This window comes from Cherax quadricarinatus, chromosome 23, assembly GCF_038502225.1.
Source record: "Cherax quadricarinatus isolate ZL_2023a chromosome 23, ASM3850222v1, whole genome shotgun sequence".
Classification (NCBI taxonomy): domain Eukaryota; kingdom Metazoa; phylum Arthropoda; class Malacostraca; order Decapoda; family Parastacidae; genus Cherax; species Cherax quadricarinatus.
The window spans coordinates 2,086,598-2,100,435 of NC_091314.1; the positions used below are offsets into that span (position 1 = coordinate 2,086,598).

A 13,838-nucleotide genomic window follows, 5' to 3' on the forward strand; every position below is an offset into this window, starting at 1 on the left:
GCACTTGCGTCTGCGGAAATTACATGTAGTTTCTTTGATCACTAATTGGGCATCCCTGAATTTCACGAGATGATTGGTGGAATTTCGGTGTTGTACACAGGCATTGTTCAAGTTATCGTTCCTACATGCGTAAATGTGTTCATTGAGGCGGGTGTCGAGGTTTCTTGCCGTTTCACCTACATAAATCTTGTCACAGCCTCCACATGGTATAGTGTAAACCCCTGCATTGACTGGTTTGTGGTGCTTTGATTTTGTCCTGGTTAGATCCTTTATTGAAGTGCTAGAAGCGATGGCGACTCTGGTGTTAGCTTGTGAAAGTACTTAAAAAACGTTCAGTGCAACCTGGCTGTTGGGAAGAATTATAACTTTGTTGGGAGTGGTGTTGGTGCGTGGAGAATTAATGATCTGAAGAGCTCTTTTCTTGCAGTCTTTGATGAAAAAGGAAGGAAAATGTAACTCAGTGAAGGTTTGGTGAATGTATGTACATTCCTCGTCAAGAAACTCAGGACTACAAATTCGGTATGCTCTTAGGAAAAACCCGATGATGATGCCTCTTTTGGTCTTGGTATCTTGACTGGAATAGAAGTGTGTGAGATCCTTTTTATTGGTAGGTTTCCGATAAACTTGAAGTTCAGGGACGCCCAATTAGTGACCAAAGAAACTAATTTCTGCAGACGCAAGTGCCTCGAATCAGCACTGATTGCTGTTTTGAATACAATTAAACAAAACAGCAGCAGCTTCACCATCTCTGAAGTCTTAGCGAGAATCCTCCTGAAAATAGTAAACCCTGCCATCACATAGTCTCTCCTGTTATACTACACAAAGCACATTACAGAGAGTGAACACTGAAACAGGCCTTCTCTATCCAGTCTATATATGTCCAACCTATTTTTATGTTACCTAAGTAATAGCTTTTATATCCTTTTACTCATGTACGAATTAATTGCTCTACCATATTGTATTACTACTACTACTACAAGTTTTGTCACTACTACTATTACTACTACTAGTGAACATCGAAATGGTACCTCACTAGTATTGCACCTCACTCTGAGTCTTTATATACCCTCTGTGTCCATATACTGTTTTGTATCAGCTTGACAAAGCTCCTGGAGAGCGAAACGTTTCCACAATAAAATGTCACATTAGTTGCACTTGTGTCCTTTTACTTTACATATTGTCGGTAATTCTACCAACATTATACAAGACAGTAATTAAATGAATGATGATATACACGTTTCCTCATTTTTTGGGTCACCGTACGTTGATGGGAGACAGTTGGTACATTAAAAACAATCCTTTGTGATGAAAATATCTGTGTACATACAGAATATCTTACATTATACTATATGTTCTTAATACACTGATATACAATTATCCTCAAAAAACAAAACAAAAGAAAAAAAAAAAACAGTTGTCACATAGTCTTTTTTATTTTGTTTAATTACAATATGTTGGACAACTTGCTAAATCAAAACTGTATATCCTATAAAACTATTTACATATTCTTGAACTTTCCATCTTCAAAATAATAAACTGGGGCACCACTGCACTGTTAACAATTAGAACTTCCAGCTGCCAATCTGAAGCTCATTAAAGTCAAAATTCTGGTAAAATGTATTATAACAGTTCATGTTTTGTCCCACAATAAACACACCATAATAGATAATGATATGCTTCTACTACAAAAAATTAAATATGCAGTTTGTGGAAGCAGCTTCTAATCATATATAATCATGATTTTGCTGTTGACTGAAGCTTTTCTCCACTTATCTCACTGCAGAATACAGTAACAAATGCAAGCCCAGACAGTGATCAAACAGAATACAGAAATGAAATTTTCTATCATTCTCACCTCCAAGAAACTTGACTTTTTTTTTTAAAGTCACTAAATTAAGTAAGACTTAATTATTCATTTCTGTATTATGGTAAATCAGTTTTACAGTAAAACTGCATGGAACTTAATTGATTCAAGGTTACTTAAGCACCATTATATTAACATAAATACAATCTGGATATGTTTCCCATAAATTATTTTCAATACATTTCTTTTTTCTTCTTTACTGGTAGGCCTCTTATTTTACAATCATAGTACAACTGTAACAATTATATGCACAAATAAAATCATAACACTACAATAAACACCCTCACCAATGTCTCTCCACAAGGTAATGTCAAACTGATGGCAATCCAGGGCTCATATTTGCTCTTAGTCTTGAAAAAATATGTTTATGCTCCTCATAATTGTTCTTGACCTTGCAATGTTGTTAAAGCCCCTCATAATTGCTATTTGTCTTCAAATACAGTGTTACAGCTCCTCATTGATGAATTTTTAAAGTGAGGTCTGCCAGTTTCTCAATCATTAGTAACCTTGGACAGCAACATGTTTACATTAACTTGGACTTTCACATGGCTAAAAATGTGAATTTCAAGTACAGCACAAACAGGTTATATATCATAAACTCTCAGTAAATTATTAGCAAACAACTTCTTAAGTTCTGGAAATACAAAAACTGAGACTAATCTGAGTAAACTTAATTTACCCACTTTCTTCTGTAGCAAACCTTGAAACAACCATGGAATAACCTTTATTGATCCATTTAATCTTGCATTTTCCCTGCCATTAGAAAGATCATATGAGAAAAATTTCCCTGTCACATATTAAAGAGAGAGTACACATACACCTCTCTTTTGATGTGCCATGCGGAAAGCATAGACATATCACACACTATTATTAACATGTTACACTGAGAGCTTATCAAGCAAATACAAACAAATCCATACAGTAAAGACTTGTTTAGCATTTTTCTCTGGTGGGCATATTTTTTAAGACAATTTCTAATATTTTCCAAAATTTCCTCAGCGATTTTTTTTTTTTTCAGATCGCAATGGAAATTTGAAAAAATCAAGTTTCACCCACTTGGCCTGCAACTTTATTTGCTGTCCTCTGCTACCTACCAGTCAGCTGGTGGCCAGCATTTCTTGAAGAACTTACACTTCTCTACCAATGACAAATATTTTCATGGCCATCTCACTTTTCTACATTATACTAATATTAACCATTGTATCCAAGAAGGTTGTTTGTGATACAGGGAGTCAAAATAAAACAAAACTGTGACAATAATAAGGAAAATAACTAGAGATGATTATTTTTACACATGCAAAACAAACCTTTGAAAGCTAGATGTTTTCCATGAATATGGTGCTGTATACGACTTGAAGATACATACATTTACAATGAATGTGAAAGTGTAATTCCCTGCTGTATTTGTGTTTATCTATTTGAATTTGTTATGGTAAACTCTAGTTCTAGGTCCCACCTCTTAAACTTCAACTTACTGAAGTGAAATATTTATTTGCCATATCTATTTTTAAACTGCTGTAGGAAGTCTGCTCCCACTTTGTCATTGCTCAGCTCGTACCACTTCTTTTTTTGTTTATTGGGTGTTCCAAGTTTTTGTTGGTTTTCAGTTGAGCAGTGTTCATTATGTTTGATGCTTTTACCACTTTTCTGCCATTATTGCTGTTTTCGTACAACAGTCATGTAAGGAAAAGACAACCGGCACCATATTTTAAGTAATGTATATACTATGTATAATTTTTCATTGTCTTTTTTTTTATGCCTAGCTGCATTGAGCACTTATTATATGAGAGTGTAAACACATTATCAGGAGTTTTAGATGCATTTGAAAATGAAAAATAGCTCTTTTCCACTTGCCAGAGATTTTCGCTAAACGGTTGGGATTGTGAACCTTCTTAGAACCATATGAATGGGGCCCCTCCTGTATACATTGTGATAATATCCATTATTGTTTTTTGTTCCTTCAGTGACAGGGCATAGTTCTCACATTATTTCATGGATCACTGTCCTTCACTCAGGCATCAGTCATGATGCTTTGATGATCCTTTATTTTTTTTTTTTTTAAGTTTCACTTTATTTTATTAGTCACGATGCTACATACCTGTACAATCTTTACTGAAAAATGGGTTGCACAAATGAGGTGAAGTGTGTTTAGGACAAGCCTTTGCAGAAGTTCCTCACTGATATTCTTATGTTTGCAAACATTTTTTATGTGTACAGAATTTTGCAGATATTGCTAGTGACCGGATATTAAATTATCAGCACATCTGCAGCTCAACATGACAGACACGTTATGGGAATCTGTAAGCATTCTACAGATGATATATGGTTTACATGATTATATTAAATATGCCAGATAAATTGTGTAGTAAAATCTTTGAAAATGTACATTCACAATGGATATGAAAATTATAGGAAGACATGTCTACATGTATTAACCCGTAAACAGTCCAAGCAGATCTACGTTCACATGTGTAGTGCTACAAAAGTAGATCAAAGTTTTTTTTACACATTTTCTAATGTAAAAAAACAAAAAGAAGATCTACTTTTTTTTACATACTTTCAAATGTTGAAAAAACGTATATATACGTTTGGACAGTTTACGGGTTAATAGTGATGAGATGAACATTGTCAGTACAAAATGTTTTGAACATTGTGCACATATTCACAAGATGGTCTCAAATATATCGAGTACCCAATCATCAGGAGTTCACATATATGGTAAACTCTCTTATACAATTGATGAATAAAACACAGTTGCAACACTTGGGTATTTTTATTGCCGACATATTTTGCCTACACAACAGGCTTCCTCAGTTGAATACAAGTGAATATAGCACTGGAAGCAGTAGTAGAAGTTTTGATGTGAACTGTCAGTCACTGTTTGTGGGAGGTGATCAGTCCCTCAAGGTTTGAGGGACTGACCACTTCCTACCAAGAGTGACACACTTATCTTTTCAAAACTACTTCTATCACTTCCAGTGCTGTGTTCACCTGTACTGGACTGATGAAGTCTGTTATGCAGGCAAAACATTTTGGCAATAAAGATACCCAAGTGTTGCCAATGTGTCTTATTCATCAACTTGTCAGTATTGTATACCATCAATAATATGATACCTCTTATAAAGTGACACTACATAGCACAACTCTGTCTAAATGAGACTGAAAAAAGTGCATTTTTCTTAAATAACTAAACCTGTAAAAATTTGTATAAAGGTGGAAACAAGTGGTTTTCATAGCTTGAAATGATGTTAGTGTGTGTGTGAACAGGGCAACACTTATGAAGGAATTCAGGGGTAATGCATTAGCTGGACTTGAGTCCCGGAGGTGGGAAGTGCCTGAATTTGTAGGAAGGGGTGGGGATGTTACAGTTCGAGGATCCAATTGAACTGTGATGTGTCTGTCTGCACTTCTTACAAGACAGCTATTGAATGAGTTATGGTGAATGTGTTTTCTTTGTTTTTTTGGGGTCACCCTACATCAGTAGGAGATACTAAGTATTAATTAAATCAGTAATTAAATAATGCCATCAAGCTGATGAAAAAGACATGTGCAACACCTGGGTATCTTTCCTAGAACTTATTTTTCCCATATGTTCTTTAATATACATAACACTAATTTACATAATGTGCTAATTTTCATGAACATATCCCCAATTTAATGAGGGTTTACTGTACTAATTACCCAGACATTAATAAATAACATTCGCTACACTACTCAGCCACAAGAATGGATATAAACTGCATATTACTGTATTTAAAAATTAGTCATTTGTTTTAGGTATTAATTTTAAGATTTTCTGGAACTCAACCCTGTATTTCCTATATTATACACTTAAGGAATTTATCAAACCAAACACGAGGGCTATCAGGAATGTTACTGTCACGTTAAGCAAAATTTTACTGAACATGAAGCAAAAATAGAATTAAATTGTCTTAAGTTTATTTTTTGACTGGTAGTAATAGACTGCAGAACATTCTTGCTTACATAATGTTCATCTCAAGAATGGTACTGAATTTATTTTTTTTTTTATTATCACACCGGCCGATTCCCACCAAGGCAGGGTGGCCCGAAAAAGAAAAACTTTCACCATGTAATTCAGTGATGAGTGCAGGCACTGTAACCAAGCCCCTCGCACACAAAACCTCCTTTACCCCCTCCCTCCAACCCTTCCTAGGCCGACCCCTACCCCGCCTTCCTTCCACTACAGACTGATACACTCTTGAAGTCATTCTGTTTCGCTCCATTCTCTCTACATGTCCGAACCACCATATATAACATGTCCACCACCATATATAACATAAACTTCTGTAATTCAGTGATGTGTGGTAAATGTTAAATAAAAAAATCCCTTGTTGCTTTACCAATAAGCTCTTCTTATAACAAAGGTAACCAGATTTTTTTTTTCAACACACAGGTCGTATCCCACCGAGGCAGGGCGACCTAAAAGGTAAAACAAAAATTTTCTTTTTAAATTTAGTACGTTATACAGAAAGGGATTACTAGCCCCTGGCTCCTGGCATTTTAGTTGCCTCTTATGACATGCATGGCTTATGAAGGAAGAATACTTTTTCCATTTCTCCATGGAGAAACAACCAGATAGTATAACCAGATCTACATAAATGTTTCTTGGAGGTGGGCCTTGCATTTAAAAAAAAAAATAACATAAGCTCTTCATATTTATTAAACTACGGTCATGGATACTTGACGATGAACTGAGTTTTCTAGCCTTCTTATTGGTACTCAATGCTTGCAACAAGCTTGGAAAAAAAACTGTGTGTATTTTTAATACACAGTATTATAAAATTTGCATGAAATATCAAAACATGTACATATAAATAAAATGGTGACACAAGTTTAAGAAAACAATCTTTCCTACTATATTTAGAAATAAGTGTGACAGCTGATAAGAACATTGTTCACTTATAGGTGCAGCTCCAACATGATGGCTGTGAGAGGCAGCCCCATCCAGCAGTCACTACCACCTCAGATGAGACTTGTTGAACAATATAAACCTGAAAAATATTAAATTAGCTTTCCTTTACCAAGAAATATAATTTATCTAATAAGATTAAGAGAAGTTAAAAAAATTAAAAGATAATATTTATGAAAATTTAATTATGCAAATGCATCAAAAATACTTTGAAACTAAGTAAAGAAGCAAAACAAAGCATTCAAATTATCAGTAAGATGCAAGGCACTCAAAAGTATAAGATAATATAATTAAAACAATTATTGTAAACAGGATCATAAGTTGAAAACCTAAATGCTTAGTTCAATACCATTAAGAATATTGTTATATTAAAATGTCATGTTGAGAATCATGCATATAATCTCTCATATATTATATGAGGCTGAGCTTTAGAGTTTATGTTATTATTATTATTATTATTATAATCAAAAAGAAGCATTAAACCACAAGGGGTCTTCAGAGTTTATGTAAAATGCTGTATCTTACAGATAATATTTTTATTTCAAATCTGTCCAGATATATAGACCTATATACAAAGCCACTGCCAGGAAGGATAATTCATATATAGTATCCTCAATTTAAAGAATAGATAAATTTGATTATAAAGCTAAAAAAAATGTTTTTTTTTTTTAATTTATAAATAACTGTTGTAAAAAAAAAAAGACAAGGTGTGTTGTAAAAAAAAAGTGAATGCTAGGGGTGTTGGAAAAAAAGGTGAATGCTAGGGGGTGTTGAAAAAAAAAAAAGAGGATGAATCAAACACAGAGTAGAAGTTGTTGAAGTGGCTTTGTGCCAACAATACTTTTAGGATATTTTCAAGATTAATTGCAAATGTTGGTGGATGAATTTAGAAGAGTATGTAAAAGAAGGAAATTAAAAGTAAATGTAGACAAGACCAAAGTGATGAGAGCAACAGAGTCTAGGCACTGAAAGATTTGATATATTGGAGGAACAGAGTATGGAGGAAGTGAAAGTACTCAAATATTGGGGGCAGACATGTTGGCAGAACACATGAAGTGAAGAAAAGGTAGGTGGTGCACTGAGGCATCTGTGGAAAGTTTATCTCTGGAGGCAAAAAAGGAAAATGTATCAGAGTATAGCAGTACTAACATTATTATATAGGTGTGAGGATGTGGCTAGAGGTAGTGATGTCATGTCTGAAGGTCATGTGTGGTGTGAATATTATACAGAGAATTTGGAATGTAGAATTTGAAGACAGTCACAAGGGGTATAATGAAGAGGAGTTGAAGGGGTTTGGGCAATTAGAGGGGGGAAAGGGATAAAATGACAAGGAGGGTTTATAAATCAGGTATGGAAGGAAAGAGGGGTAGGGGTAGTCCCAGGAAAGGTTGGAAGAAGTTAAGGAGGTTTCGAGTGGTAGGGACTTGAGCATCCAGCAGGCTTATTGAGCGTGTTAGATCGGAATGAGCTGAGACAACAGTTCTTTTAAAGTTGGCAGAAATACCGACAATATGTTAGGTAAAAGATCACTAAGTGCAACTACTGTGACATTTTATTGTGTAATGGCTTTATAAAGCTCCTGGAGAGTGAAATGTTGCCACAATAAAATGTCACATTAGTTGCACTTGTGTCCTTTTACCTAACGTTTTTTTAAAGTTTGCGTATAGTTAGGTGGACTCGAGTCCTGGAGGTAGGAAGGGCAGTGCCTGCACTCTGAAGGTGTGGGGATGCTGCAGTCAGAGGGTTATCTGAATTGTGATGCCAGCACACTTCTGGCAAGACAGTGACTGAATGAATGAATGACAGTAAAAGCATTTCTTTTTTTGGGGTCATCCTACCTTGGTGCAAGATGGCCAATAAGGTAAAATTAAAAAAAAAAAAAAAAAAAAAAAAAAAAAAAATGATGATAATATTAAAAAAAGAATTTAGGTAACTCAGATTACATACTGCAAATCTAAATTTATATTAAAATATTCTTAATAAACTTGTTCACTTTAAACAATAAGAAAAGCCATTAAACAATATCATGGCTTTATGACGTAGACTCACCACACAGTGCTGCTTAAGACCGCAGGTGTGGTTTCTTCAACTGTATGTATCTGTAATGTTTCAATGCAAACAAGCAGTTAATGAATCGACAGGACAAAAACTAAACACTTCTAGGTCCTAAGTTAGGATCATGTGAATTTCAGAAAATTAGACTAAGTTCACCACAATATTAATTTAGCCACCTAATGATGGGAAGCAAGTATACAGTACATTAAGTTACAACTACAATATTTAAAAAAGTTGGGGCAATATACATAAAAAACTTTTTTTTTTTTTCAACAAACCGGCCGTATCCCACCAAGGCAGGGTGGCCCAAAAAGAAAAACGAAAGTTTCTCTTTTTAAATTATGTAATTTATACGGGAGAAGGGGCTACTAGTCCCTTGCTCCCGGCATTTTAGTCGCCTCTTACAACACGCATGGCTTATGGAGGAAGAATTCTGTTCCACTTCCCCATGGAGAAAAAACAACATAACTACATGATATATATTTCCTAAGGAAATTTTTCATCAAACCTAAATTCTGACAAGTAGAGTACTGATATATTAGAAAACAAAATAAATCTCCTTGTTAAAAATTAAATATTAAATAATTTGAAAAAATCATCAGCAAGGAGTTTTAATATCTGAAAACACATTTAACAGTGTTGTCAATGTTAAAAGCACTAGATATGGTGGCCAGCTGGTTGATCAACTGAAGGAACCATCTAACACTGATAGAACTTAGCACTAGCTAAACACATTACATAACATTCTCATTCAATTAACATTAAAGCAAGAACCCTATCTTTATCCGATGCCAGACAAAATTAGTTCTCAAAGAAGTCACCAGGGATCTACACTGACCTCAAACAAAATATAAATTGAAGGAAGTCAGGAAGATAAAGAGGTTGAGTGAAGTGAGAAAAAAGAAGAGAGATAATTGGAGAAGGAAAGTTGAGACAAAAAGCATAAAGGAACAGCAAGAAGTTTCAATACATCATCAAACAATTATGAAACACAGGTTTAGCTAACATTTCAACTCGCTTATAGATATGAGGAACCTTTTGTACCATGCAATGGTGGGGATCCAGATTTAGCCCTCTCAAAATACTACAGGTAGAGTAGCAGTACCCATTATTCAACACCACTAAATTCACACCATATATGGTATATAAAATTCGTGTATTTTTTCTCTTAACTTTGTCTGATAGTTTTGAAATAATAATGAACCCAAGTTACCTCATACTAGATATTAGTAAGATTCCCTGGACTATTTTCCATACCCTCTCTTATCCTTTAAAGGTGCACAAACGGTATTTATTTTTTAAATATATTAGAGATATAAGACAATGAATTACAATTGTACTTGTTTAATAATATGATGAGTATCAGCAAGGTTTTCCCATAACAACAAATACTTTATTGCTCCATTGCCAATTACTTTGACTTTGTGCATACTGCCCCAACAAACATTTTTATATCACACACACTGATAATTCCTTGTTATGAAAGTTAAGAACACAATTGATGTATTTGAAATACTGTACAGTATATCAGTAGAAAATTTTCCTCAGAATATCTTACTCAGGCAGAAAAATCAAACTTGGCATTCTTCCATCTCAGGTGACTAAGTGGCTTAATTAAAAATCAAACACAATAAAAACAAGTGTATTACAAATATTAACAAATAAAAACAATGTTAATTATATAAATCTCAATCAAAAACCACAAAACCAAAATTATATAATACTGTACATATAAAATTGATTAATCAGTTATTAATAAAAATATCTATATCAATGTTAAATAACATGTTGGAGCATTCAAGTGTAATGAATATTTATTAATTAGAGGTGGCAACCCATGTAGATATAAAAGGAGGAGAATGGTTGTCTGTGCCCTTCAACATCTGTCCGAGGTCGAAATACAGACAACAATTCCCCTGCCTTTATCTCAATGTAGGCTATCCCCTTCAATTAAAAAACATGTTTTACATTAAAAATATTCTAAACTAAATTAGTAAATAACAGCTATCATTCAAAAGTTAAATTTAAATTTTCTCAAAAGAATAAAACTAATACACAAAATACCTGTACGTATACACTATATTAATACTGTAGTAATGACATCATCATTCACTGTAATAACCACAATCATATTAAAGTCATCAACTGTAGTTTCAAAATACTAACAACTGCACGATATAATGAAAATAAACAATGCCAGTTCAGGTCTCCCGCATGATAATGACAGTATACTGTACTTTATGCATTTAATAAGCCATTTTCTGATGGTGCAATATGTTATGAAAATATTTCCCAATCATACTAATCTCAATACAGACAATTTCTGGTTTAATTATCTGAGTAGCCAAGCTAGAATCTCACATTCATTCCAGTTTTCAAGATTTGCTCTTTTTTTTTTTCTCTCTCTTTATGCTTTAACTTCCAAATGTTTGACATAACTTATTTCACATTTTGCAGTAAAATTTAGTTTCGGTTTATCCTTACTGATCAATATCCCCTCGCCTATTATGGCAAACTATTTCATTCTTACGTTGTGAAAAAAAATCTTTTCTCTTTCTATAACTGCCCATATAGATAACAGTTTTACAGAAATATTATATTCTACAGGACCTAAGATTTGACTGTACCTTTAGATCATTTCATATCTATTTCAGTTAATTTTTTAACAAAATTATAAACTATTCTCATAAGATATATCACACTTTTTTCTCTTCCCTCTTGATCCATCTGTTTCCCATTCTTCCCTCCTTCCTTCCCAACATATATGATGCAATGATGTTTACATATACTTCCCCATAAGGCAGTCAGTCAGCTGTGGGAATGAGAGTATAGCCTGTTGATATTATCTTACTCAAGTCAACTACATTATTGCTCTCTTGTGAATATATCATAAATAATGGTGTCAAGATAATTGAGAAGTGTGGTGGAGTGGTGCAGATGTATGGTAGAGGAGAGTGGTAAGAATGTGTGGAGATGAAGGTGAGAGGAAGTGAGGGTTAGCAGTGCCCAACTGACTGTCCTTTCACTCAAGAAATTAACACTGTCACTGGTTGGCATCTAATGCAACTCTGCCTTTGTTTCCAACAAAAATGAGGGAACCTCAGATTTCATTCTGCAACACTCCACCACACATCTGAGATGTCTGTACAACTGTGTTTCTTATGAGCTATGCATAAGTCTTGTACACAGATGATAATGTTTAGTCGAATGAGGAAGGACTGTGCCAAGCACACCACACACACTGGTACAGTGGGCATGACCCCTTACTACACACTCCCTCCCTCCCATATTTTATTTCTTGATTAATTTTCCTTATATATGCTGTTTTTATTGTTAAATAAACCTCTGTCTCACAGCTTTAAACATTGGCATTAGCCAAGCTTTAACTTTCAGTAACTATTCATTCAACCATTCCTCAAGTCTGTCGAGATCTTATAATAGCCTCCCACACTCCCCAAATTGCATTCTCATTACAGTATTAAGACATATCTATTCTTGTTCTTTGGTCATTATTATTCCTATTATCATTATTAACTCTATTTTTTGATGTTGAATTTGTCTGGCACTTTTTCAAGGTGCTGTGGTTCTTGGGGATTTGGTAGTTCTCAGGGATGTGCTGAGGCTTTGTGGTGTGGATGGGGTGGCCTTGGTGACATGGTGGAGTGTCGAGGTATAGGGGGTTCTTGGAATGTGGCGGGGCTTTGAGGTGTGGTTGTTCTTGGGGACGTTGTGGGGATTGGGGAAGTGGGGAGGGTTCTTGGGGTTATGGTGGTGTTTGAGATGTGGGGAAGGTTTTTGTGGATGTGGCAGAACTTCATAAGTGGCTATGATGGGTATATGGGTCAGTGGGATGCCAACAGGAACAGCCTGCTTGAACAGGCATTCAACAGAAAAGCCTGGCCCTAGGAATTTCACAAACAGTTGATACAAGAGAGAGAAGAGCTCAAATGCCTTGGATGAAATGTTCATCGCCAGCATTAATGTATCCCCTCTTGGAGGGGAGGTGAGGAAATGGTGGTTCTTGGGGATGAGGTGGAGTTCTAGGGTGTGGTGGTCTTTGGGAATGTGTTGGAGTTTGAGGGTGTAGTGGTTTGGGAATATTGTGGCACATGTGTCTGCTAGTCTGTTAACTTTACAAAGCAAGTCTATAATTAAAAACTATAAGATGAGCCTTCCAATCCTTCTATAACCCTGATAACTAACTCCAACAGACTTGCAAACTCAAATACAAAAACTCAATGAAGCAAACAATGTGACAGAGCAAAATTATTAAAGCACAAAAAATTATACTCAACAGGTTGACCACTTTAAGTTTCTCCTATAGTGATAAAAACATAATGAAGTCAGTGTATATGTATACAGTATTAATAAATAAATTTTTGCTGGAATGGTGTGGCCATTACATTAGACAATCAAAGAAGTTAAAAATGTTATTTGATACACAAAATTAGCTCTCACACTTAAATTAATACTACTTCATGCAATAAAAAATTTTTGCTATGAGATTAAACAGAGCAAAATTCTAAATAGATGCCCTATAATTCATTTAGGTATTTACCTGTCTAATTTTTCCCAAAACTCCAAGAATCTAGCTCTGTCTAAATGTCGACGAACACGGCTCAAGTTGATAATATGCACGGCCCACTTTGCTATGTTGTTATCTAATTTTATTTCTTCATACTTGATGTGAAAAGCACAAACTGCAAAAAAATGCATTCTGTGAGTAAATTACAAAGCAGAAAAATCTGCAATAAAGCACTAAATTTTTTTTGTACCGTAAAAAAAAAAGTGGCAAATAGATTTTATTTCTTCTGACCACCATTATTCCATCACCAAGGACAGATAAAATATAATGCCTACAATCAGTATCTTCTGTTATTAGATAATAACAGAATTAGCAAAAGTTTACTGAACAGTAACTAAAGTAAATTAACTCCAGTGATTTTGCACAACAAATGCATAACAAAATTTCAAAACATAACTCTGGAG

At 34.5% G+C, this 13,838-nt stretch overlaps 1 protein-coding gene across 2 annotated transcripts in view; it reads right to left on the reverse strand.

Moving 5' to 3' along the window:
* Positions 1 to 6,335: 6,335 nt before the first annotated feature.
* Positions 6,336 to 13,838, reverse strand: part of hyx (cell division cycle 73 hyrax) — a 29,368-nt gene continuing 21,865 nt past the window's right edge. Inside the window, exons 10-12 of one of the 2 annotated variants that reach the window (XM_053772471.2) lie at positions 13,408 to 13,549; positions 8,844 to 8,893; positions 6,336 to 6,876 (exon numbers count right to left, since the gene is read on the reverse strand). In XM_053772471.2, the coding sequence (XP_053628446.1) occupies positions 8,857 to 8,893; positions 13,408 to 13,549 (179 nt within the window). In that variant the 3' untranslated portion in view covers positions 6,336 to 6,876; positions 8,844 to 8,856. The remainder of the gene's footprint in view (positions 6,877 to 8,843; positions 8,894 to 13,407; positions 13,550 to 13,838) is intronic. The other variant, XM_053772472.2, reaches the window with a different exon arrangement.